The 27,993-nt window shown below is 39.6% G+C and overlaps 1 protein-coding gene across 9 annotated transcripts; it reads left to right on the top strand.

Annotated features, from left to right (window-relative positions):
* Nucleotides 1–76: 76 nt before the first annotated feature.
* On the top strand, nt 77–26,530 carry rnf157 (ring finger protein 157). Of its 9 annotated transcripts, XM_072373430.1 has the most exons (20): nt 77–998; nt 4,211–4,329; nt 9,373–9,461; nt 9,860–10,009; nt 11,193–11,310; nt 11,422–11,488; nt 11,582–11,625; nt 12,908–12,955; nt 13,114–13,185; nt 13,316–13,475; nt 15,447–15,559; nt 15,657–15,889; nt 16,293–16,395; nt 16,524–16,632; nt 18,265–18,479; nt 18,573–18,635; nt 18,721–18,778; nt 21,986–22,096; nt 23,319–23,353; nt 24,558–24,643. In XM_072373430.1, exons 1-19 carry the CDS (start codon nt 911–913, stop codon nt 23,351–23,353), a joined length of 1,995 nt encoding a protein of 664 aa, XP_072229531.1. In that variant the 5' UTR covers nt 77–910; the 3' UTR covers nt 24,558–24,643. The 9 variants fall into 9 exon arrangements, with proteins under 9 accessions (XP_072229531.1, XP_072229530.1, XP_072229529.1 ...); XM_072373429.1 differs by lacking the exon at nt 23,319–23,353 and having other exon boundaries at nt 18,364–18,479; nt 21,986–22,154; nt 24,558–26,530; XM_072373428.1 differs by lacking the exon at nt 23,319–23,353 and having other exon boundaries at nt 18,721–18,769; nt 24,558–26,530.
* The last annotated feature ends 1,463 nt before the right edge of the window (nt 26,531–27,993 follow it).

Below are 27,993 nucleotides of genomic sequence, written 5' to 3'. Positions count from 1 at the left end.
GGTTATTCCACTGTCCGCCTCCTTCTCTGTAACCGTTAGACTGCCCTCTGGCGGCGTGGAGTTACCCGTAATAGCAACAGTGGAGCGCTATTCTGCCTTTGTTTCGTTTAGTTTGATTACTGATTAAGCTTGCTATTTGTCTTGAATTTATGGTTGTATTTTCTTTGCTAATAAACTCCAAATGTAGTTGCGTTGATTATTACTACGTCACGCAACTTTGGTGGCTGAATTATGTGATTCTACTTGTTGCAAGAATAGCCTTATTTAGCCTAAATTATTGAGCTTCATCCCCATGTTGTTTTTGGTTCGGTGTGAAGCTCTCCCACAGAGCCGTCCTCTGCACTGCAGTCAGCGCTGACCGCACAGTTGGCGTAGGGAGGTCACGTTATAAAGCGGCTCGTCACTAGCGGCTGCTGGAGAGAAAGGGGACTGCGCAAAAAACACGGTCCGGATTTGTGCCTGGCTGACGTCATGGGGAGCCACAGACCTCTCTGACAGGATCCAGCAACTACAAGCACCGGGGATACTTGATCAACATCCAACAGGGCCGGGAGATGTCGACGAGCTGTTTTGTGCCACACACTTGCATGTAAAGTAAAAACCAGCCACGGAGATTTGGCTTTGGTGAATTGTGCGGCTGCGGCGCACCATGAGAGCGCTTCCCCGCTGTTAAAGCGACTACTACGGCTGTTTTCTGCCTCAAACCCAGCTTCACTGCTGACCACGGAAGGATAAACAGCCAGAGAACTACTAATCCCCGGGACGGTTACATTCATTGCGGGGCTTGGACCCGACAGAAATGGACAGGGCAGCACGAACTGGATTAAATGATAGGGTATAGAGACGCAGCGCACGAAGCGACCCTGAAGTGTTATGCCCCTTAAGCCCTGTGGTCTTTATTTGACTGGAAATGGGAGCTTTAACAAGCAGACAAAACATAGGCGTGGAAGAAGTGGACATTCCGTCCAATTCGGTGTATCGTTATCCCCCGAAATCTGGTAAGTAATCACACAGCAGGTCGGACTGGGGTGGGTAGGCTAACTGCTCCAATGCTCATTGCAGATGATTTATTCTGGGTTTCAAACGCACGACGGGTATTCATCACCATCCTACCTTGTTTGCTGACAGGCCTGCAGGGCATCTCAGTCCTCAACCTGGAGTAGTGGAGACCTGTGCTTTCATGAGCCATTTTCAATCTAAATTGACGTTTTATTTTCCTATAACGTGCATTTATACTTTTGATTGGTTATCCTAATTCATTCCCGACAAGGTAGCATTGTTGCAGTTTCCAAGCAGGGCCAGCAAACACACAGGCACACCGCTACTTTTACTAATTTTTCTCACTTTCTGGACTATGTTACATCATGACTTAATCAGGCTGAATGCGGAAATGAATTAGTCGCGATGGATGACGATAAACAAATCAGCATCACAATCATCGGTAGATATGTTACAATCATGCACAGGGTGACTCTTGTGCTAATCTATTTTGTTCTTCAATTTGTCAGAATAGTTAGAAAAAAATAGAAAACATCAGAATTTCCACAACTTCGTGGTTAAATGCAAAATATTTGAATTTATCTCAGGAAACAGGAAACTAGGATTCATTGTTGAAGGTTGAATTACAGTAAGTGATGCTTTACAAGAGAGGGAAAAAAAATCCTTAAAGGGTTTTTAACATTCAATATTGTTATTCGTCTGTGAATCAACTAACAAATGAATGAATTGATTGTTTAATGACCTGTAGAGATTTTTATTTTTCAAAGTATAACATGATCTTGTTGTGAATGTGCAAATGATAATGTCTTATTCTAGCCTTTTATATGAAATATTCTATCCTCTAATCCTTTAGTCAAAAGTGCCTGAAATTTTAAGATAATCAGTTTATGACTGTAGAAGTTTATGATAATACAAGCAAAAGTTGTTTTGATATCCAAAGTGATAAAAGTCTGGCCTAATTTTCTGTTGATGGACTTTTCCATTATATGATTAACAGTAAAGATGCATAGTGATATTGACATAAAATCAGTATCAGCCAATAAAGGCTTTGGCATGAACTATCGTTATGGCATAAAATTAGTCCTGCGTGTGGCTGTCGTCTGGCTTTCTTCAAGATGAGCACCTTTCAAGTTTCTTTAATCAGGATAAAGTTTATAGTTTTGTTGGAAAATGTTCTGTACAAATTAGCACAGCGTGTTTTACTTGTCAGCCGGTGTAGTTTTTGTTATTGTTGAGTATATTTGAAAAGCATATTTAATGTTCGTATGTGCAGTCGGGACTTCATAATTCAACACAGGCTCTTGGAAGCTCCTGCAGCAGTCACAATCCACTGAGTTGTGTCCTGGAACATTAACGTCCTTTTTTTACACACATGGGCAAATAACTGCAAATGGTTTCATGATATTTTGTGAAATGTACAAAATCAGATTTAGCAGATGACGAAGTCGGCATTTGTCATTTGGTTGATTTAGTTTACTACTTTTTTAGCTACTGAAAATAATGGTTTGGAGATAAAGTTAAGCTAATGTTGGGCTTTAAAAAACATTGTTTGAGATGGAAATCTACCACTGAAATACCCTTAAACTTAAACTGGGTAACATGGTAAAAACAGAACAATTCTTGTCCATTGGGATAAAAAAAAAAGGAGAAAACATAGACCTTCTGTTACTGTTTCATGTTTTGCTGCGATAACAGGTTGCATAATTAAGTTAGTTCCTGTAACTAGTTACTAGTTCCAACATCAGTAAAATGAAGTAATTTGGGCATATCTGATAGCTCCAAAGTAACTCTTTAAACTCTAATCAAAAGCCATGCTGTAGCTGATCAGATTGGGAATCATTTACCAATCATTTGCCATCCTGCTGACTACATTTGAACAGTTTAACATTAAGGCAAAGTCCTTGTTTCACTGTTGGCCAGTCAGGTGTTATGGAGGATAGAAAATATTAGCCCAGTCAGCCCACCTAACACACAAACTGGCCTTTGGACCTCCAGCTGACCTGTGTGTCTTCAGCCTGTCATGTAATGTGGCATTTTCTGATTGCTACACTGTGTTCAGCTCCCCACTCGGCTTTAGCAGTAATCCTATTTTAATGTCAAATGTGACACTCTGTCGAAGGTATAATGTTATTACTCCTCACATGTGAGGCCAGCAAAGAAATAAAATAGATTAAAATCTGCTCCAAATCAGATCTAAGAAAAACATAAAAGTTTTATTTTGCTCAGATATCTAATATCTCAGATTTGTTGTGAGACTGCACACTGAGGAAGCCATGAAAGGGAGAGAATCGGGTTGACTTGTGGCCACCACTCTCACCACAGCAGCAGAAGGAATTTGTAGGAACCGTCCTCGTTGCAGCCTGAAGCAGAAGTGGTGACAGTGGCTGCCGCCAGTGAAACCAATCTGTCAGCCGCAGTTCCTGTCTGTGGGATCTGGTGACAAAGCCAGAGCCTGGCTCATCTCTCCCACCTGCTGTAAATAATAAGAAGGTGATGAGGAGAAAGACTGAGAGCTTCGTCACTGGGGCTTTTTTAAACTACACTAATGGCTATAAGAGCAACGCCTCCAAACATCCTGTCCTGATTCAGACCAGTGATGCCAGACTTCTCTCCATGAACATCAGTTATTGGCCACTCAGCATGTATTTAAAGACTGCGAGCCGCCATTACAGTCTTATATTAGTCCACCCTGTGATTAAAAAGCAGAGCGTCCATTAAGTCTTGTTGTCGTCAACTGTGAGTCTTGGTAAACAGGTGGACAAGCTGCAGCAGGACAGGTCATTTGCTTGCAATTTATAGTTCTTCCTGCCAGTTTGAGGATCAAATCAAATAATTTGAATAAAAAGTGACTGTTTTTTGTGCAGAATGTTTTTGATTGTTTCGCTGCAGCAATGACTCGATGCATATGTAGATGACAGAGCTACTTCAACAGCTCAAATATACCTGTCAGCACTCACTTAATTTAATATTGAATCCTCAATTTTAATGAGTGAAACAAGAGAAAACGTTAATTAGAGATACTACTGAAGAGATAAAAATCAAACTGTTTATAATGAGACTTAAGAAAGAAAATAAACTAAATATACATTTTAAATACTGAAAGTTATTCACATCTGCTACAGAACAGATGCATATTTCTCCTAACTAAGCCTGTGTTATGTTGTCCTGACCTGAAATGATCTGATTTCTGATGACATCTATGTTTGTACAGGGAGTTACTTCGCCAACCATTTCATCATGGGAGGCGAGAAGTTTGACTCCACCCATCCAGAGGGGTACCTGTTTGGGGAAAACACAGACCTTAACTTCCTGGGGACCAGACCAGTGGCGGTAGGTATTCTCACAGATTTGATAACTGAAACAATTTTGAACGGTATTTCCGCAAAGAAACATAGACGTTTAAATCTATCTGATGCATAAAGTTGTTTAGTTCCTGAATACAACTGCAAATGAACTCGGTGTGTTGAATCAATCAAAGACATCAGAATTATGTCATAACTTTGTCACTTTAATCTCAAAGCATATTCAATTTTCTTTTTTTATTAGCCTTTTTTCCAGCTTTGTAATGGCAACTTTTTTACTTACAATGGCACAAGTATGTCAGTGTTGGACTAAATTACTGCAAATTCTTTTTGAATATTTATTCATTTTTTGTTTCTGTTTTGGGAGGACCCAATAACAGTGGATTTAGTGACGTTGTCATCCCAGTATGTCCAGCAGAGCAGCTTTTGTATACAACACTCTTAGGACTGTCTGCAGCACATATAGCAGAGTATTTATCACAGCTGAGCAGATCGTGCAGCCGAGTCCGCTAACTACTTCGTGAAATACATTTCTGGTAGGTTATTGACTGACTCCACCCATTTCTGGTTTGAATTTATCTTTAACTAACTGTATATTTTTTATATTTACATGAACACCATCAGCTGATACATACGTTGATATCTGAGCGATCAATTTCTAGTTTTGGGCCGGTTTAGAAATGAAGCTAAACCGGCCCGTAAGCTTCCTTCTCTCCAGAACAAAACTTTTATTTTTTGAAGAGTTAGACGTCAACATGGATATTCTCATGGAAAATTCAGCAAAAAGTTTGTGATAAATGTGATCACAGTTATTGTCCCTTTTTGTTGCTCCACAGTAATATCAGCAGACCACAAATCGTGTCCTTTTTACCCTTTTTTGTCGGTTGTATTACCATGAAATTTAAGGTCTTTGGTTCAGAGTTAGCCAGGAATTGAGAAAACCGACCTTTTAATGCTGAGAATTAGTCTTCTTTTTAAAATGTTTTTCTTTTTCCTCTGTCTAACATGCATGTGGCAGTCTAAGACTAACACTACAGACTAGTCAAGATGTCTGGACAGATGCCAGCTGTCTGTGAGACTGCCACCTTCATTGTACAAAGATTATGAAAGGATTAATAAAAAGAGGGGAAATTAGAAAGGTTGTTGGCTTGGCAGTGGCAGCTGTTTTCATTATGGATTAAACATCTGCTTGTTTTTTGGTGTGTTGAAAAACGTCCCTAACGAATTCTCAAAATTTATAGTAATAGCTCTCATTTATTTGCTTTGAAATCTTCACATTTAGAAAGCAGAAACAGCTTTTCTTGTGTCAGCATCAAAAGGTTTTGCTGACTTGTTGACTCTTGCAAAGGCAATTAAAAGCCTCTCAGACAGTCTGGCTGTGGCTAATTGAAACTTGTTTCATCATATTAAACCTGTTAAAAGCAAAGTGACCTTCTGCTGACTCCCAGTACAGAGAGACTGATGAGCGACAGTTCCTCTGGAGGGTTTGATCGAACACAATCACGAACCTGAAGGTCAATCTAATGAGAGCTGTGGATGATTGAGAGCTCAGGTCCGCAGAGCAAAAAGGGAATTCGACACAGGCGGAGTTGAGTGAAGCTGATATTGAGAGGCTCTGCTCCATCTCTGTGTGCTAATCTCAGTCACACTGATGTTTCTGGCTAGACTGCGGATAAAATTAGGAGTGCGTTTTTTCCCCTCGATTATGTGGGTATTTATAATCCTGCTGTGGGCACAGAATTCAGGCTGGTGACAGTTTCTTTTTTTTTTTTTTTTTGTTCTTGTATGCTTTACCAGCATTATATAATGTGTGGTGGTTTCCAAGCAGATGGTGCTGCAGAATCATAAACCTAACCGCAGTTGTTGTGTTCTCTGTCTCCTCCACCACTTGACAAATATGATAATAGATGGGTCCATATTTAGAGATTTCTCCGAAAGTCCTGCCTGAAGCACACAAATAACTACATCATGCTGGTTGGTTGGCTAAACACTTTGTTCTAGACTGAAATATCTCAGTAACAATACATTAGCTTGTTATGAATTTCTTCACTGGTATTCATGGTTCTCCCAAGATGAATCCATCATGAGGTTAGCAGTTTTGGCTCTTTGTCAAGCTAATGAGTACATTTTAAAAGATACACACCCAAGTGAACTCAACATAGAGATACCTCAACTGAACTGAAAGCTGTGATATTGTATAAAGAGTGTTGGTGAGAAATTTAAATGCTGGAGACAAACCTGAGAAAGAGCTGAATACTCACATGTCATGGTTTAACAGCATTTTGGCTATGATAAACTCCATTTTTTTGGTTGTAATTTTTCTCATTAATGATGCACTCCACATGTATCAGACACTGCAATAGTAGATTTATGCCCTGCGCAGCATTTGAAACAGAATAGAAACAGAAAAAACATCTTTTTCTTGACACATAATCAGAATTTGCCCATTAGAATAGATCTGAGCAGATGTGGCAGGTTGACACAACTGGAACCATGCAGATCTTCAAAATTCTGGTTGTAATGTCAAGTCAAGTCAAGTCACCTTTATTTGTATATCACATTCAGAAACAACTGCAACACAAAAATACAACGAGAAAACAGTGACAACAACAATAAAAGTCTGATGGGAAGATAAAATTTGAAACTCGAAAGAAAGGCTGAGAAAAAAGAGATGGGCATCCATCAGTGGTTTGAATTGCTTAACAGTGGGAATAGATTTGATATAAAGAGGTAAGCTGTTCCACAATTTAGGGGCAGTCACTGCAAAAGCTCGATTACCTTTTGTTTTTGTTTCTGGTGGTATTACATGCTCTGTTGTGGATGTAATGCAATTTTCTTTGTGACTTTTGTTTTTTTAGTCCAGACTAGGCGATTCTGATTTTCTTTCTACAACCTATAATTATCCGATATAAAATAATTTTTGTACTATTTGTTCAAATTGAACGTTTTGAACATTGAACATTTTCTCCCAAACTGCCCCAGACTACAGGGCGTTCCCCCGCTGTCACTTGAAACCCCAAAAGTATCGTACCATACCTAGATAGAGGTATCTGTTCAAAATCCACCAGAAAAGGAACTACAGAATATCCCCCTTTATGCATCTGATTGTAGGTCCTAAACCTTTCACTCTTTTTCATCACCTCTAAATATAATGCTTTATTTAAACGGATGTACCAGGTATTAAAAACAGAGGAATTAACAAATGCAATTACTTTAACATCAACTGCAGGTTTTTCTAGACAAACAGAAGCTCTCTGCCTTGTCACCAGACAGTGTGTGATTGTGATTTCACTACATTTATAGCCAAGCTAAATGCTCTGTTTTATCCTCACAGGTATTACAAATTACTAGCCTTGACATTTCTTTACTCTCAGTGAAACTTCCCGACCCGAGCCATGTGTTTATTATGGACCACAAAAATAAATGATAAAAATAAACAAATAAATCATTAGAAATTAGATTTCTCTGTGGTATGAGTGCCATGCTCATGGCGTGTTTACAGAGTGGATAGAAAAAGAGAAAAAATTGGTGATCGATCGAGCCGGTCACACTGAAAATGGTTAGATTCTGATTATAGCCGATTATTTGGCATATACCTCATCTGAATGACTGATATTTGAACAATTTTCAAGTTGAATTAACTAGTTTTAAAGGACACGTTCAAGAGGTGGTGCGGGCAGTTTGATCCGGTCTTTTTGCTCAGTTGCTGTTCACAGAATTACATCACAGTGGGAGGCTTTCTGCTGGGGGAATGGGGGGGCCTAGAGTGAGCAGGATGCAGCATGTGACACAGAAATTCAGTTTGGAAATCGCTGTGTTTTCTTTACAACTAGTTATGAATAGCACATGAAGCTTGTTGATATAAGTAATGTCTCTCCAATAGCATGGGTCAGCAGAAGGGATAAAAACTCACCAGAACACGCTCATGCATCATCTTACCCACAGATGTTCTGGAGAATTTTACTTTGGGAAGGAGGGAAGGAAAATCTTCACAAGGAGTCTGAAGTAAATGCTGCTGTTCTCACATGTCACCACGCTGCATTATCTCTAGATCTTTTCAGCTCCCCAGTGTGTGTGTGTGTGTGTGTGTGTGTGTGTGAAAGTAACTTTAGCCTCAAATTAGCTATTGAAATTGCATTTTTTTAGGGGAAAAATTATTATGAGTCTAAAATTATTTGAATGATACTCACCTGTATTAGAAAATGAAAACGGTTCTTTTTTTCTTTTTCTTTTTTTTTTAACATCGACTGATTCCTACTTTGAACTGATTCGATTCATGTTTTTTAATGCGATCTACAGTGTTGCCAGTTAGTTTCCAGTGAATGACCCTTTTAACTTCTGCTGCCCTGTGTGTGTTTGTTTGTGTGGTTTACAGGCGTGACTCCTGCTGAGCCCAGATGTGTAATAGTGCTGAATATGGTGCCATTCACAGCCACACAAACACACTTAAACGCACGGGCACACAGATGAGGGGTTGTAGTGTCGAGGCATCTGACCACATCCTGCATGTTTCTGCTCCAGAGATCCTCAAACCACCTCAACTCTCCCCTTACGCTCATTCAGCAACTTTTGGCTTCAAACACTGTAAAAGAGTTGCTGAGAAATTAACCACAGACTGAGTTTTTAATGTTATTTTTTTATAGTTTGGGGCAAGAGAGAGTATTTGAGCCAGTATTTGAGGTTATTTTCCATTTTTATCAGAAGACTGTTTAGTCATGTTAGCATCTTGAAATGATCTGTTCTTGAGTGTTTTACTCCCCTGTTGTCCACTTGGGTGCATGTACTTGAAAAACACTGTCTAAAGTGTTAGTTTCGTCCCTGGAAAGACACAATCTGAGCAGTTTTTTTGCTCAGACTCAGCATTTGTCAGCACCAGCAAGATCCCTGCTGACAACTCAAAGCCCTGTTGTGTTGAGGTTAAACCTGGAGCAGCCACGGTCATCGTGCAGCCATGAATTGCTGCGGTAAAGAGAAGAATGTTGGGCGGTTGAGAGAAAATGAATACTTGCGCTCGTCACTCTCATAACATGTATCTTAGAGCTATAATTTGTTGTTGTCTTTTTGTCTTCAGTTCCCGTATGCAGCGCCTCCACCTCAGGAACCAGTGAAAACGTTACGAAGCCTTATAAACATTCGTAAGGACACGCTGCGGCTCGTAAGGTACACAGCCCTGTCATCCTCACGCAGCCTGCCATTAACCCAGTGTTGTTCAACTTTATGGCTACTGATTTATTTTTAGAGCACAAACCACAGCAGCTAATTTTAGGGATCATGTCAAGTCATTGATACTTCAATTTATAACACTGACTTGTATTTGTAGGGGTTTACATAAACCAAAAAAAAGAACTGCTCAAAATCGAAACACAAAAAAAGAACCGTCATATTAAGCATGAAAAATATAAAAAATTATACAGGATTTCACTAAACTCCCTTGCTGAATTAGAGTCATTAGATAGACGTGATCATACATTGCAGCCTAAACTGAATTAATTGTCTTTCTTTGCTGTTGGCAATCATAAATACAGATTTCTTTGTACCCGTCTTCCTCCTCTTTCCAGGTGCAGCGAGGACCTGAAGTTGCCAGGTGACGAGGCGGCGGGAAAGAACAGGGCCTGCTACAACATAGAGTTCACCTTTGATGCTGACACACAGGTGGCCATCACCATTTACTACCAGGCCATAGAGGAGTTTCACAATGGAGTGCCAGTGTAAGTGGAATTGTTATTTGGCACGATATTTTCAAACAGGGAAAGCACAGTATAATGCACAATAAATTCAGTATTTGCATAAAAAGGAAGAAGACCGATGAAGTCATCAGTCCACAGGATATCTCATTCGTGGTCAAGCGTTTTGTTACTCTATCTCATGCACATCATCCTGAAACATATTTGCATGAAATTTGTCTAGGGGCAGATTTGACAAAACTAAAACGAGCGAGCAGCTGTTGAGCACTCATCAGTCGTTTTGACTAATCATTTGACCAGTTAGAGCAGCTACAACAGCTGAATAGGGTCTTTGGATCTGATATTTGTTGCAGAAAATTAGGGCCACTGTAGGATTGAGAAAATTATGATAATTATGCAGCCACAGGAAGAGGCTCATATCCACAGACAAAAAAGATAAACATAATTTAAAGGAAAAAAATGATACTTTCTGGGATTTAGATGAATCATTTAGCAGCAAATATTACTCAGAAATTCTCTGAGATCAAAGATTGAAACAAGGGTGCATCATCAACTCATCCTCTATGTATTTCTATGAATACGTCCAACTCTCTGAAAGTCCAGATGGGTGAAGATGTTTTCCGGGTTGATCCAACCTTGCAAAGGCAAACAATTTTCCTTTTTTTTTTTAAAGGAGTAAATATCAGGGTTCTCTTGTTGTAAATTTAAAATTCTAATAGATTTGTTGTAATTTTTAACCTTTTTCAGTTAAAAAGAATATCAGTACTCATAAGCACAATGGCTTTATTTTGGCAAGGCAGGAACTGCTGTTGGCAGATTTTCAAGGTTGAACAGAGTCAGAATCATTATTTAGAGATAAAATGTTCAGGAAAAAATGATCAAATAAAAAAATAAATGTGAAAACTTCAGAAATATGTCAAAGTGAAATATTCATAGATTCTCACAAGTTATGCCAATAAGATCTTACATATCTTATATATAGTATGTATCTCGTATTAAAAGGCAGTATTTGCATATTCTGCTTAAAGAGCTGTCTTTGTTTCTCTTTCTGTCCAGATGAAAGCAGGTGTAGATCTATTCAGTACCCTTAATCGCAACATTTAGATGCCTGTTATGCGGATATGTCAGCTCCAGCGGATAGAAGCAGTCGTTCTTGATGTTGATAAGATCACTGACCTCTTGTTCCCGCTCTGTGTGCTCCCTGCAGTTACCTGCCACAGGACAGCTCGCTGCAGTCTGAGACGGTACACTTCAAAAGAGGAGTGTGCCAGCAGTTCTGTCTGCCCTCACACACCGTTAACCTCAGCGAATGGGCCGATGATGAGGTAGGGCGCTTGTGTGCGTGCACTGATACTAAAACACAAGGATGTATGAGGCTGTGCTGGAGTGTGAAGCCGGTTTGCGCAGACTGACAACCACAGGGTTTCTCTCCTCAGCTGCTGTTTGATATGGACAAAGAGGTCTTTCCAATGGTCGTGCAGGCTGTCGTAGACGAGGGAGAAGGTGAGATGCTGTACTTTATCATACTGCTGGACTGATGTGGTGGTATGGCAGCAGAATTTTAAGCGAATCGTGTTCACTTTCCTATCTTTACAGAACATTTAGGCCACTCTCACATACTGCTGGCTACATTTGAGAAGGTAAGAATGCAGCACTTTCTCCTTCACTGACACCAGTTTAAACTAACGAAGTCTGTCCTTGTTTTATTTCCCTGTAGTTTTAGTGTCTTTGGTCTTCTGCTGATGTTCAAATGCTTGTTCCACTTTTCATATCGTGCAAAAAGAGCATTGATTGCTGTTTGAATGACATTTGTTGTTAATCATCATTGGAACAATGCCTTATTGGTGATGTTGTGAAGTTGTTGAAATCATTATTGTAGCTTGTTTCCTGGAAATATTGATCTGAAAAAATAGACAAATTGTTATTGGTGCTGTGATGACACCTATTACTTTATTACAAATCTTTCTCATGGCCATTAAATTATGCCTTCGAGATATCTTGTAGAGCTTAACTGAAGAGTTTGATTCAGTTAAACTAGGAAGATATAATCGTCACTGTCAAACAATTAGGTTAAAGGTGTGTTGCGTCATCTTTTCTTTTAACAACAGTAGTTTGTGACCTGCAGAGACCAACTGGTCTTATTTTGGATGGTAAAATGTATTCCTATTCTTATGTGGTGTATACTTTCATAATTTACATTACTGTTTGAGGCATCCTTGATGATTTCCTTTGAATGGGTGGCAGGTCTGGACTGCAGGCAGCCCAGTTTAGCACACTCTTTTAAAACAAATCCATGCGTTTTTGATTCATGCAGAACATGGTGTGCCATTCTTGAAATAAGAAGACCTTCTTTGAATAACTGTTAGGATGGTGGCATATGGTACTTCAGAACCTGGATATATATAATTTAGCATTAACGTTGACCTCACATTACCACTGCACCTTCAAACCATCACAGTGTCTCTTCTATTTAGCTTCGCAGATGTGGTTGCTTTGATTAATCCGAAATAATTTCTTATTTTGTTTGGAAAAGTCTACTTCTGCTCAGTCTTCTGGATGTTGTTTGTGCTTTTTCTTTCTTTGAATGGTAGGGTTTTAACTTGTATTTGTGCATGCAGCGATGAACTGTGTGGGCATATATTTTTCTAAAACGTTATCAAAGTTGTCCTTTTTATTATTTTGAATCAAACATAGAGTTTAAATGTGAAAAAGAGCGCTGGTTACAGCAGGTGAAAGCTGCCTCACTGTTGATAGAAGCACCAACTGTAGTTTAAGTGAGGCCAAAATTGCTAATCAAAATCTTCAAATCAACATCATATTAGAATATTACACTAATACTGTGACATGTCTGTTGCAGATTATCTTTAGGGTGACCAGAGGGGGATTAATAATAATACATACAACTGTTGCTTTCTTTTGCAGCACATGGACGGAAGCTACTGTGTGAAGCCTCTGAAGCAGAAACAAGTGGTGAATACACCTGTTTTTCTTCACTCCTCCCTTCCTTCCTTCTTTTGTGTTACATTTTTTTGCCTTTGAAAAAGAAAAAAGCCTATTTTTACCCTTGAACATTGTTTCTGGCCTTTGAGACTGGCTGCCTTTATTCTTGCCTGTGTTCCTTTTCCCAGGTGGATGGAGTGAGTTACTTACTGCAAGAGATATATGGGATAGAGAACAAATACAACAGTCAGGAATCAAAGGTAGATATTAAGAAAAAAAAAGCAGTTTTCCAGCCCTCTTTCATCAGAAGTTATGTTGCAGTGTAGTGTAGGTGTAACTGACAGCCTTGTGAAATATCTTTCATTGATTTGTAATTTTTTTTTCTTGCAGGTTGCTGACGATGAGATCAGCGACAACAGTGCGGAGTGTGTTGTGTGTTTGTCGGACGTGCGAGACACACTCATCCTGCCATGCAGACACCTGTGTCTCTGCAACGCCTGTGCAGACACGCTGCGTTACCAGGCCAACTGCTGCCCCATCTGCAGACTGCGTGAGTCTTTTTTTAAATGAGACGCCCGCTGTTTGAAAAGCAGTTTGCACTGCTGGAATTAATCCTCAGGACTTAACCCAGTAACACAGCTAATGCTCCACTTAAGATTTACATTATGTTAAAGCCATAGGCACTGTTGTGTGTGGACACTGGTTTCTGTCCTGTTGAAACAGAGAGAAATCATTTAAACCACTTTTCACAAATCATGATGCTTCAAGTGCTCTCTGAATGTTTTCAGAATATCTTTAAGTTTGCGTTATTTTGTTTTATTTCATCTTAGAATTAATTCATTTTTCCCTCTGCTGACAAAGCTGCAGAATTTTGCAGTGTTTGAATATTTAAAAGACTTAGTTCTCTTTAAACATTTTTTGCCTTAGTGACCACTAAGTCCTTTTGCTAAAGATCCTATAAGATTTGAACACTTTCCTTTTGTAAGCTCTCCCAGAGATGCTCTGCAAGGTTTGAATCCAGGCTCTGTTTTGGGTCACTTCAGGACTTTTTTTTTTATCATTGGTGGTGTCCTCTAGGTCTTTGTTTTGTGGAAATGTAAACTTTGGCTCCAGCCTGAGATCTAGTCATACATCACTCTTGCTTGGAGGATTTTGCTCCTCATGGTCTGAGTCATTCAGGTGACCTTTGACAAAAACCCAGCATGATGTCACATGCCTTTCAATGAGGAATGGCTGTCGTCTGGCCACTGTTGTCTGCACTGATGGTTGTATTTCTGTAACGTTCTCCCATCTCCACAAATGTCCATTTATTTATTCGTGACATTCCTGACCAAAGATCTTTGTCTTGGCTGATTAAGGTGGTCTGTTGGGTTGAAGCTTGTTAGATTTTAGAACGATGAAGGCTGCTGTGCTTTTCTCTGCAACACTCGTATTCTTCCCCAGATCTGTGCTTTGGCACAATCCTGTCCCACAAGTCAACAGATAATTCTCTCAGCCACACAGCTTGTTTTTCAAATATAAATCTGAAACATTATATAGAGTTAAGTTCCTTTTTTGTCCACTTAATTCAGTTGAGCACAAGTGGACTCTTGTGAAGTTGTACAAGTATCACAATGACCACTAATGGAAGTGGAATGGAGCAGAGCTTAGTTTTAAGCTCGAGAACAAAAGGTCTGAATACTTATGTGAATGTAATATTTCAGTTTTTTGGTTTTTAAGCGATTAAGAAAACACTCTTTGTTCAACATGTTTTTGCATTCTGGTGAATTGTGTCACTGATCAGAGAAAAAGAGAAGAATATATATTAGGATACGTCTGAAATATGACAAAATAGGGAAAAATTACAATGTTCTGGAAACTCTCTGTCTCCACTAAGTAATATGGTAAATGTAATTTTATAAGTGGTGGATATAATGCCAGCTGAGACACACAGTACGTCTCTGAAGTGAGAGAAATTATGGAGGAAAAAATATTTACAATTTAAAGCTTTGAAAAATAAAAATGCATTATTTTAAGTGTGATCTATACATTAAAGACAAGGCCTTATCTTTTTGTGTGGTCTTTTTAGGCCCCAAAGCAGTCAAATTGAATAAATTGTCATCTTAAAAGTCTGCAGTAATGCAGGAAATGTAACACAGATAACTGTCTTCTGTAAACTGATATGTGCCAGGGAGGAAAGAGAAATTGGAAAAAGGAAAACAACTTCTGCTGCATCACCACTGCAGAAGAGCCAACTGCATCAGCAGGTGTAAAATTAGCATCACTGCTTTGAGGAGTACTTGGGATGGTGAGACACGACAGCAAATCAGACTGAGCAGAGAAGAACCTTTCTCAAGTTTAAACACTTTTAAATATTCTTAACATTTAGAAATGTCCAAAAAACATTTTATGTTTTGCAAATTAGCAGAAATTACACATATTGCCTTGAAAGGTATTTGCATATTCTCTTTAAATAAAATGTAGATGTCAGCATTTGCATATTTTGAAAAAGTTGTTTATCTTCATCTTGTTTTCTTTGAAGCATTCAGAGCTCTGCTGCAGATCCGAGCAATGAGGAAGAAGCTCAGTCCTCTGTCACCTACCAACTTCAACCCTGTCATCACTTCCCAAACGTCTGACTCAGAGGAACACTCGGTGAGGCAAAACGGATACAAATAATCATCTAAATATGGAATAGTGATCATTCCGAGTTACAGTTGGCTAATGTTTCAGTGCCCTCTTCTCATTGCAGGCATCAGAGCACATCCCTCCAGGTTATGAAGTGGTGTCTCTCCTGGAGGCGCTGAACGGACCCTTAAACACCTCCTCAGTGGCTCCTCCCGCTCTTCACTCTGGTCCCAGCCATGTCTCTGGAGTGCTGCCTCCGTACAGCAGCGAGCCCCATCCGGCGCCAGCCCGCTCCCTCTCCCCTCTTGACCACTCGAACTCCAGTCAGGGCCTCAAAATGAAAAAGAGTGGTTCGAAGTGAGCACTTATCTCTTTGATACAGGTCTACAGCATTCAAAGTCAAATATATCAGGGGAGATGCAGTTAGTGCATTGATTTGATTTATTTTCAGCCAAAAGATCAAAACAGTGGAGCAGAACAGATGAAACTTAATGCTTTTATCGGATTCTGGTTCAGATGTTGGATTCAGAAGTTTTCCACAGTGTGGTCGGACTCAAACCAGCAATACTAACGCAGAAATCTACAGTTATATTTTTGCAATAAATAAATATATTTGCAATTTTTTAAAATATTTTTTAAATGTATAAAAATTACTTGTATATCCTAATCCTGTATTTTTTCAGTGTTCACTGCAAACTGATGCCTCCAACCCTATTGTGTTATTTTTTTGTCTGATGCCAAGTTCACTTTATTGTTAAAGGTCACTTTCCCAGAATTCCTCTGTGCTTCCCGAGGAGGAAGATGAGAAGTCTTGCAGTGAATCAGATGCCTCTCGCCACAAACTGGTAGTGGACCAGCAGGAGGTGTGTGTGTGTGGGGGGGGGTATAGGCAAAGAGAAAAGCATTATCAGCGTGTCGGAGTGTGCACATTTGTTTGTGTGTTTAAGATCGTGCCGCTCACTGCTACTCTTTGTTTTTTATTTTGTTTTAGTGCGGAGTCACTCCAGACAGCGAGAACCTGACTCTCTCCTCATCCGGAGCCATCGATCAGTCATCCTGCACCGGCACCCCGCTCTCCTCCACCATCACCTCCCCTGAAGGTACGCACATTCAAAACACAACCCATCCCAACACTTTCTGTGCATTAAAGCATGTATCCACCATAAAGATGATATATAAACACAATATGATTTGCATTATGAACTCGGTGTATGGCTCTGCTGTAAGAGAAGGGGAAATTGTGACCTTATTTGACATTTGGTGAGACACTGAAGTGGTAACACTAATCTTAAAACTGTGGTGATGTTGATCTTATTTACTGTGGGTAGTGTGTGTTTGCATTTGCAGCTTCTTCTCAGCTATGTCCATGTTTGATGAATCCTCTACTGCCATGACCTTAACTTTGTGCTCTTTTAGGTTGTTTTAATTGATTCACCTTCGTTGATACGGTTCAAGATTACATGGACAGTGTGATGACCACGAGGTGTGATGACCATTTATAAAAACTCATAAAAGAGCAGCATCGATACTATAAACAGAAAGAGGAAAACAATGGCACCTGAAATGAATTATGTGAATATACATGTATATATAACGCATTGAGTAGGACCACATCCTTGTTATCTAACACAGAAATATGACCCTGATTTTAGTTTCTCTTAAAGAAACTAATAATACACTTGACAAACCGATTAAAAACAATGATGAAATAACAATAGTTTCTATTTCTCTATCACACATGGTAAATCTGCCTCAAGAGGCGTCACAACCTGTTCAGCAAACTACATCCTCTATAAATAGACTCTTGGCTAAGATGAGGAGCAGCTCCCATAAGTCAATAAGAGGGAAAGAGATGCAAATCTTAGGTTAGATTAATTAATAAGACAGTTTTATCTAAAGCAACTTAAAAGTATGGTACATGTTTCGGGGCAGTGTTGGGTTCAAAGACGCTTTGATCCGGGGAAGTTTTGGACAGAACTAGCAACTTTCCAGTTGAAGGACAACAACTCTACGTCTTTTTCAAAGGCAAGACGGAAATTTTGTCCCCAAAAGGAAGTGTAGTTAGAACTCAAATAATAAAGGGAATCTCTTCGTGCATCATGTTTTTGCTTTTTTTTTTAATGGCCTGAATCGCTTTGATGTAACAGTGAATATGTAACCCTGAAATATTTTTCATAACATTTCAGTTCAACATAACTTTGAACTTAATTTTGTTTGATTGAGATGAAAAACACACGGTAATTACTTCAGTGTAATTCTCAGAGCTCTGCAATGAATTTAGCACAAAGTCCTTCATTTTTGTGCTGTGGTGTTCAGTCAAGAAAAGCATTTATCCTCAGAATGATGTTTTGCTTCTTGGAAATTGGTCTCGAAAGCTTAATTGGAAGAGCTCCTGGCACTGCACGGAGTGTTTTAACATAAATAAATTAGCGCTCTGAGTCACCTCAGCGTTTTATGTTGGTGCCACAGGATCAGATTTTATGGGAAATCGTCTGAAAAGCTTTTTAGTCCAGGAAAAAGAGACGGGCTGAAATTAAAGGCTTTATGCTCTTTTCTTGGGAGGATTTCTGGAATTCACTATTTAGGTTTTCCTTTGTTTAAAAGAAGTTTTTTTTTTTTGCCCAAACTGGTCAAAACCTCAACTGGCTAGCAAAACAAATGAACAAAGAAAAATAAATAAAAAATCCAAAGCCAGAGTTGGATCGTGATATTTGTCTCCGTCTGTCTGCTAGACCCAGTGAGCAGCAGCCTGGCCCAGTCAGTGATGTCCATGGCCTCGTCCCACTCGCAGCACTCCCACATCAGCACTGACACCATGTCCTCCATGTCAGGGTCCTACCTAGCCGGGGCCGAAGGCGAGCCTCAGGGGGATGAAGGGGGAGACATGGAGGGCGAGGAGAACCAAGACGCCCTCATGGAGAGCCGAGGACCGTCGCAGCAGGAGGGGGTGAGGATGGAGGGATGAAAGGAGGAAAAAATGACCATATGATGATGCAATCTCATCACTGAATTGTGTCCCTCTGGATTTTGTTTCTTTCAGGAGATTTCTAAGGAGCAAAAGGAACAAAACTACTCAGTGGCTGTAGAGGAGCAGGACTCGGAGGTGAGTGTAACCCACACACGAACAGTGTGATCAATGCTCATTTTCAGTATTAAGTGTTACTAAACCTTTTTTCTGTTTTCTTCAGGGAAATGATGTCACTGAAGAGGACTGCCCCTCCCCATCTAATGGAAAAGGTAGCTATGGTGACTATCCTTCACCATTCACCCCAGACCTCTCACCTCCCTTTGCATCTGTTGCTCTCAGATCATGAGGAAAGAGATAAAACCAGTCAGAGAATATAGAATGGACTGACTTCCTGATATGTCCGTACATCTCTTTGACTCATGGCTGATAAAGTCCTCTAGATGGGGCAGTCTCTTTCACAATGCATGTACTGTAGTGTTTGCTGAAACCACGCCAACATGCAGTATCTCAGCTGCAGTGAATGGCTTCTCACTCTGCTTCACGATGAGGGCTGAGTTCATGAGGCTGAAACGATTTCAGACGAAATTGTATTCACAAGGGATGCTTTGATCAGGCTTTTGATGTGATACAGTTACTGATCAAATCCTTCGGTCATTATGTTATCTGTATTCACACCTAGCAGCGGTTGCTGATTGAATTGGTGAGTTTTACCACCAACCTCACATGTTCTCAGACAGACTGTCATTTGAAAAGAGCACAAACTATCAGTAGCGTCCTGCAGAGATCTCGGCACCAAAATTGTTCCACAGCTGAAGGATCACGCAGGAAAGAAGTTTCGGGGGAGTGTGTTAATTTGCCTCTTCTAACTTAGAAGCAGTCTGTCATCATTCTGGATTTCATAAACTAATTTGTATGAAATATTCAGGTCGATCAGTGCATCCTTTCACTCACAGCCATAAATGTGCACCCACAAGCATCCTGTGTTTAGACAAGGTTCTGCTCCCCACCAGGCTACTGACTTGCATTTGCATGATCTGCACTTGCATACAAAAGCTTACGTGTACAACATCTTTGTTTGTGTCTTTACTGCTTGTGTATGAAGTGTGTCATTGAAGTGTTTTAAGCTCTTGATCTGCTGTTTTATCTGCAGCATTGTAAAGCTTCCACCTGCTCCATCTGCTCTGCTTCTGAATGCTGCTGGTGTCCCCAAGTGTGTGTGTGAGTGTGTGTGTGTGTTTGTGAAAGTGTGAGTGATGTAGTGTTAAAGAAAGTGTGGTACGTAATGTGTGTGATTCTCCAGTAGGGCTTGATGCAAATAATAACAAGGTCACCTTTGATCATAACAGTTTAAAACATGTCCATGTAAATGAGTTCCTCTGAGGGTCGTTTGTGTGTGTGTGCTGTGACATCGGGCCAAACTGAAACACTTGTGAGTTACTGAATGACCTTCCAGTTCTTTAGGAGACGAGCAGACCCATGCTGCCTGTTCACACTGTAGGATGTATGCGTGCTCGCACACGTGTGTGCGTCTGCAGCACCCTCTGAATGTACCATGTCTGTTTCGCTGTGCTGAACTGCCAATCATTCGCTCATCTTTGTCACAAACACTCACATTCTGGCTCACTTCAGACATAATGCATTAATTACACATATTAAACGTGTCAGTATTTATTACCTGGATATAATGAAAAACACAGAAAATTACAATCCATAAAGTTCAAAATTATAGTTATAATAATTATTATAATTAATTAGAAAGCAGACAAAGTCCATTTATTTCAGTATGTTCTGCTTATGCCATAAGAAATACTGAGCCGGAAGAGAGAGATAAGAAACTGAGGATGTTTCCATAAGGATAAGCAGTCATTTTTTAGTCAGATTGTTTTAGATAAATCACTACTTTTAATTACAAAGAATAAATACAGACAAATTATACCCCCAAAAATTTTTCTTTATGATTTATATAATGTCTTTAAACTGCCAGAATGACCGGCAAATTCAGTGAAATTCAGTTTTATTTATACAGCGCCATATCATTATGTCATGCCACTTCAAAGACAGTCCAGTTCAAACCAATTCCAATCCAATTCATTGGAAAAATATATTGGGATGATCATTTCGAAGAATCTCAAACCTCATCGAGGTATATGTGAAGCACACTGAAAGTCGTGGTGCGATGATACAGTAAATATATTACTGATTTCAATAAATTAAATGTCTGCCAGTTAAAAGGAATTCATCACACTACTAAGATCATTTATAAAAAAAAGTGTTGCTTGTCTCAGTAAATAGCATCATATAGCTCAGTCTTAATATGATAATAAGGCTTTGTTTATACTGAACTTTGTTTTATTAACAAATGTGCTACTTATACAAACTATGACAAAAATTCTCACACATTCTCACCCACGGCTTGTGTGTCAGAATGTAAGAGGTCACATTGAATGTTGCAACCATGTCAAATTCCCTCCAGCCACCGTCTAGCAGCATATTGCATCTATATTGTTAAACGGTTAAAGGGTAAATTATGTATCGAGGAGAAAACAAACAACTTCAGTGTCACTCGGAAGACCTTTGATCGTCATCAGCGATTTCCATCTGGGAAAAGCTGCACCATTGTTTATTCCTTTTTTCTGTCCCTACAGATCCCAAATTCGCTCTCCCTCCTCCATGTTTTCACTTCTTCGATCAGGTTGAGTCCCGTGCTGCTGCCTTTTCTTGACTTACGTAATTAGTACGATCCTCCATTTCTCAAATTTTTACCCTCAAACGTCTCGGACAGTATCTGAGCCGTTTATACTTGTAAATATAGCCATTCATTCTCCAGTGTCGAAGGATTCACTGCACAGATTGATACAAAAGGCTCATTTAAAAATCTATTAGATATCAAAAGACAGGTTTTAATAAGTGTTTCACACTGCAGCTTTAACCAAAGACGGATGCAGGCTCATTTGAGTTTTTTGACAAAGAGGAGTCATACCTCTCATGCTTTATTGATCCTGAGTGATGTGTTTGCTCAGTAAGAACAATCGTGCCAGTATTGCACCATGTATACATTTTCTTGTCCTATTTAATTAAATATTTCAGCCTTTTGTCATTGTTCCTTCACAAATTAGCTACATTTTTTCAACTCTATGCCCTCATGTGCTCCTCAGTGGGAAAATTAATGGATTGTAGTGTTTTATAGTCAGTAGTTTATGAAGTTACAGGCCACGTTAAAGTGATATTTATGTCTAAATTCAGCCCACACACACTTGTCAGTTTGCTGAATGTTTTCTGGAAGGACTTTCAGAAACATCACTGATCATCAAACTCCCTCTGCACCTGATGTTTCAGACTGATCAAGTGTCGAAATATTTTATCATTGCCACTCGAGCATGGCTTACCTTCCCACCCTCCTCACCCCTCACCCTGCCTGTGTCACCCCCTCGCCTCCCCCCCGCTGTGCCTGGCTGCTCTTGTTTGACCTTTGCCCTCGCTTGCAGGTGGGCGGAGCAGGTGTCCAGAGTTGGCCAATAACAATCAGGGCGTCGCCCACTGCGACACGCCCTCTTTGGGGTTGGATAATGAGCAGGCTCCCGACAGCCGATTCGCCGGTGAGTGGCAACCTGTCGAACATGGACCAATGAGAGCAGAGGATAGAGGAGATGAAAAGTGAGGAATGCATGAGTCAAAGGAGTGAGGGAAACTGACTCATTAGCTTTATGCTCTAACATGCTAATGAAAAATTTAGCTCAACAGACAAAGAAAACAAAGTTATCAGTTAATGAGCAGAGGATATCATGTAGCATCTTGGCCCAGCATGAAGATCCGGAGCCTTTCTTCCTCTCTTCATCCTTACCCTCTGGTGTTGTGATACTTCACTGCTTTTTTTCTTTTTGACACTGATTAGCTGTGCACTCTTTCCTTCCTCTTCCCTTTAGTTGAAGCCCTGGTGTGTTTGTATGTGTGTATGTATGAGTGCATCTCATCGTATGTCTGACTGATTTTTGCATGCTGGTGAGTGTGTGAGAGAGAAACTATTCGGTCTTTCCCAGATATTGAAGTTCATGTTCAGTGTCTGCCAGCTCAAAGCCGCTTTGCCAAACATCTGCAACTCATTTTGTCACCCCCCATCTCCTGTCCTCCCCTACTCCTCCTCTCTGCTTCACCGAACTCAGTGGATCATTGTGATGAGAGCTAAAGGTTCTTGATTGTAGTCCTGGTTGATGTTCTCTTAACTTCTATCACTGTTTCCATCTTCTAAGTCTTGCTTCTCATTTGGTCTCTTTAATTAATTATAAAGCTGCAGTGAGTCCAAGATACATGAGGTGTAACACAGTTTCTTTTTCACTGTTTAAGCTTGCAAGTATAGCAAAAATAAAACCACAATAAATCCATTTGATTGTTATTGTCTGCAGAGATATTTTATATATATATATATTATATACAGATTAAGTTGATGTAATAAAACAAGTTCAGATTTCAGGTGTAATTTAGCTTGTAAAAGTCAAACTTGAGTAATATTAGGTTTTAACTTTCTTCACAACCTTCAGCTCTTCATCATTATTGTAGCTCTTCTCTTCCTCCACTCCTCCTCGATTCCACTCATTCCTTTGCAGCCACATTTGACCCGGTTGGTGTTTTATGGTGGATGTTGTGACATGTTTCGTAAAAGTTTTGTTATCTCTCTGTTTCTCTCCTTTCCCACCCCTTCATCATTCTTCACATCCTCTTCTGTCTTTTCCTGGACATTTCCCTTTCAACCTCTTTCTTCTTCCTCTGTCTCTTCTTCTCCACCTTCTTTTTTCCCTCTTTTGCTTTCTTTCGGATGGACAGATGAGGAGTCGTGCCCAGTGCACATTGAGGAATAGGTATGGAGTTCTGGTTAGATGAAAGAGCAGACATGAGGCTTCATATTTTATGTATTCATATGCATTATGTTCTAGTTTAAGCTTCCTATCGTCATTCAGATAATCTTAAGATTACATTTTTCTCTTGAAAAAGTCAATATATTTCATTCATCAAATATGTTTAAAATGTGATTAATTTTTCATCATAGTGGGTTTTTATTTTTTTAGATAAAAGGAAACTGCAGTTTTATCTCTGTGCATTTACAGCTCAGATTCTGCCTTGTGTATATCTTCTCAGGCTTTCAAGTCGCATAACAGTTAAGCAGATTAGGGAGTTCTCGTTCATGATGTTGTTTATTGTTGACATTATGAAAACTACTGTTTTTTTAAAATAGTAAATTATTGTTGACAGTTTTTCTGATTAAGGCTCAAATACAGTCGACAGCTATCACAAAATTATTCAGTTGCACATATCACATTAAAAACAGTTTGAGGACACTATGTGTGGAAAGTAGAGGATTTTATTGTTTTTATTAGAAATAAAGTATTTATTTAAATTTAAGCCAAAAAAGAAAAAAGAAGAAGAATTAGCACAGGGGCAACAGAAAACTGGAAAAGTTGTGTGATGTTAAAAGAAAATCTCAATACGTTTGATTAGTTAGCAACAGGTAAGTGGCATGATTGGGTATTAAAAAGGGGCTTTTAAAAGGAGCTTAATCTTTAAGAAGAAAACACGTGGGGGGGTTCATCACTGTCAAAAACTGCATTATGTTTTTTTTCAATACAAGCCTCTCTGTCTGTTGTACATAATGTTCATAAAACATTCATAGAATCTGAAGACGTCTCCACACAGCTGAAGGATCATGCAGGGAAAAAAAAGACATCAATACTGAATCTGAGCTCTTCAGGTGGCACCGCACAGCTCTGTTGTGGAAAATACAGGCACAGTTTGTCACAGATTTTGGAGCAACATATTCCTTACATATATAAGTCTTATTTAGGGAAAGCTTTGCTTTTATTTACTAAGATGATGTTAATACACCTTCTGCACATATTGCAGCAGCGAGGCTCTGACAGTCAGTCCTTGAAAATATTGAGTCCATTATCAAATGAATAAATGTGACAAAGGAAACCCAAAACATTTTACACAAGGTCCCTTTGTTTAAAATTGGGGTTGTGTTTTATAACATACCATCTTCTCTTTTTATGGTCTTGTCTTTTTCAGACCTGATGTACCTCGGGGGCTACAGGCCTATTCTGGAGCCCCTCTCCCACCGCTCCTCCACCAGCAATATCAACCTGGAGGAGCAGGGGGCAGAGAACAGGGATGGCCAGAGTCCTAAACATCCCCGCCGCGGACCACTTAATGTGTAACACCTCTACACAAACAAATGAAAAACACCCGTCCAGAGTCAGCTTTTCTTACCCATAGTGCTGCATCACTGGACACTGTCCTCGCTGAGCAGTGAAACACATCCCCATCTGTCTCCACATGTTTTGGATTTACTGTAGTTGCAGCCGCTGAATCTCTGTGAGAGTGAAAAGAGGAACAAGGAAGGATCACCTCTCCGTGATCGGTGCACTTTTACCGCTCCTGAGTTTCTTCATTTCTTGTCTGAGACCTTTCTTGTCGTTGGAATGATTAGCCTACTGCTACATTATTATTTATTACCTGTAGGTTTATTGAGAGCTGTGTTTTGTGACATTATCTTGAGAAAATACATGCTGCTCCCCCCCCCCCCCCCCCTCCACACACACACACACACACTGTATAACCAGCCAAACAGTCAGGGGCTACTGTGATCGGCAATCTGATTTATTACTACTAACTTCCTCTCTGTTATAAACTCTTATAATGAATGAGTGGTCGGACACTTTGACATTAAACGTCAGCTCTCACCGGACTACCTTACCTTTCTGAAGAGAAACATGCTGAACCCCTCTCTTCGGATCAGGGAGCTTTCGTCTCGACTTCGCATGCAGCTTTCAAGCTTTCTTCTAATTTCCCACCACACTTTTGACATTTACAACCCATGCTGAATGTGAATTCAGAGGCAGTTGGACTTAAATGTGGGCGATTGAGCAGAGAAATGCCGTCCAAAATGACCTGAAATGAACTGACTTAAAAAAAAAAAAACGAAAAGGTCGCCTCACCGAATGTAGGATGACAACTGTGGGTCATACAGAAGGGGAATGTACGCAACATCTATAACGTCACCTAAAATGAAGTCAGACACAGACTTTGACACACACCCTCCATTGCCATCCGCTCCATCTTAGCATGTCAGTATTATTGTAGTGCAACTTGAAATCAACAAGTACGACCAAGCAATAACAAAGTCCGCATCTTCATCTTATCTCCTTGCACTAGGACGCTCATTTGCAGTTAAAACAAGGAGAAAACTGTGTTTGCACTGGCCTGTTATATTCAAATCCAGACCGTTCAGTGTGTTTAATTGTTATTTTGTATTTTCATGTTGCCATTGTAAAGGGATATATTGTGAGAAAAGCCTCGTGCGGCGAATCTGAAAAGGCGTCCATCCTCATATTTCCCCTGTTCCGATCACCCCCGATGCGCCCGTCTCCTCTCGTTTGTGAAGCTTTTAGTTGTTTTTTGGTTTTGTATAACTTTGATGTATATCTCACCTGTTGTTGATGCTCTCTGTTTCTGTGTTTTAATTTGTTGCAGAACACTGTGTTGTTTATTAGAATGTGGATGAAAATATGTGAACAATTTTGTAAAGGTTTACACACGCGAAAACATTCGACTCACACAACAAATAACTGAAAAGGGACAAGATCTACATTTAATGCACTATTAGCTGATTCCTAGACGACACACTTTGCGGTGCATGAGGCGACAATAGAGTAAGCATGTTAGTCCAGGCCAGCCTGCACCCTCCTGTAGACTTGATGATGGATCGCTGCACAAACATGAAGCGGTACCATATCCTTCTGTAGTGTTATATATTGGTTGTTGGCGCCCTATTCCATTGGCCGAACTGTTAAGGTCAAGACTACTGCATTACTACACCCAAACTGCAATCAGTCATGTGATCACAGTCCGAACGTGCAGACTGAGCCTTCCTCTGGCACCAGTCACAGTATGATATTAGAAGAATCCGCAAGACCCCACTTTTTCTAGAGGGAAAATGTCAAATAAGACTTAAAACTGACAATAAAGTTTTTGCAACTAAACAGTCACTGTGTGATTATTTTTTTTTCTGTTGATGTAAAAAGAGAGAGAGATTCATTACTCAGACCTGGGTTGTGTTTTGGTTTATGTCCATGACCATGAAATGCTTCTCTGAAATCTTACCTAACATGGTCACTGTTGCTGAAACTCTCCTCACACATGTAAACATCATTTTTCAAACTTTGGTAGGCTGTCTCTTCCCAGCAGTAAATGCTAAAAATCCAATTCCAACACAACAAAGTTGTACAACTATTTGTGTGGCATTGAACTGTATTTCTAAACAGGAAATGTATACACTAAAGTGTCTTGTTTAGGCCACCAGAAATACTCTGGTGAACCTGTAAATCTTTTGAACTCTTACTATGGGATTGAAAAAAACTAAACTATCCCTAAAACAAGACCTAAAAGGGTTTGCACTGCTGATGATTGATCAAATGTTTGTCTACTGTTACAGTGATTCGTTAAAATGACAGCATGCTCGAAAGCCTTGCTGTTTGTTTTTACTGCAGATTTTCACAGCCTATAAGTGAAGATAAAGCTGCCTAGCACTTCCAGTTGACTAATTACAGCCTTCATCTCTGTCCTGGCTGATCTGATCTCCTGAATTCTCACGCTATGGTTTCTGTGTTTTGTTTTACAGTAAAAACATTGGAAAAACTTTCTATTATTTTTCTATTACTATCTACTTTTCTACTGTTCTTTATCACATAGAGACTAAAGTCTCAGAAATAAAGATTTCTGGGTTTCATTCAAAAGTTTTTGCTGAAGTAGTGAGAATTGAGAAAGATTTTCCTTGTTTGGTGAGTGAATAATAAGTGCTATCCAATCAGTAGTTTCATATATGTTTATATATATATATATTTATATATATATATATATATATATATATATGTATGCGTGTGTTTGTGTACATATATATATCTTATGTGAAATTACCACTGTGTGGGAATTGAAAACTTCTAAGATGTGGACCATTGTCACAATTTTTGTCTTTTCATAATGACAATTCATGATAATTCAACCCGTTTGTTATATATACTAAAGCTGACACTGTGATCGCCCTTGATGTATCGAAAGAGAATTTTCCCCTGAACATCAGATTAGTTTTAAGGCCAGGCCGCCCACTGTGAGACTGACAAGAGACAACAAGTGGGTTTCTAATGTCATTACCACACTGTCTTGGGGATCAAGTTCTGCCCTGATTGCATTTTACCATCTCCTTTGTTGTTAGCTGCTTTGCACGTGTTACATCATCTATTCTGTAACTGGGTGTAAAAGTCACATGTAGAGAGCAAAATCTGCCTTGTTTCTCTTAACAGTGCTAGCAAGCCATAAAGTCACATCATCTCTACCTGTGAACAGATGAATGCCCTCCACCAGACTTTCATTTAGCTTGGTTATTTGTTATTCTCTTCTTAAAAGAATCATACACAATCTCACTTGCCATGTGAATCAAAGCAAAGCC

This window comes from Leuresthes tenuis, unplaced genomic scaffold (genome assembly GCF_036924035.1).
Source record: "Leuresthes tenuis unplaced genomic scaffold, fLeuTen1.0.hap1 SCAF_20, whole genome shotgun sequence".
Taxonomy (NCBI): domain Eukaryota; kingdom Metazoa; phylum Chordata; class Actinopteri; order Atheriniformes; family Atherinopsidae; genus Leuresthes; species Leuresthes tenuis.
The sequence above is the reverse complement of the archived record's forward strand: the minus strand, read 5'-3'. Positions and strand labels throughout refer to the sequence as shown.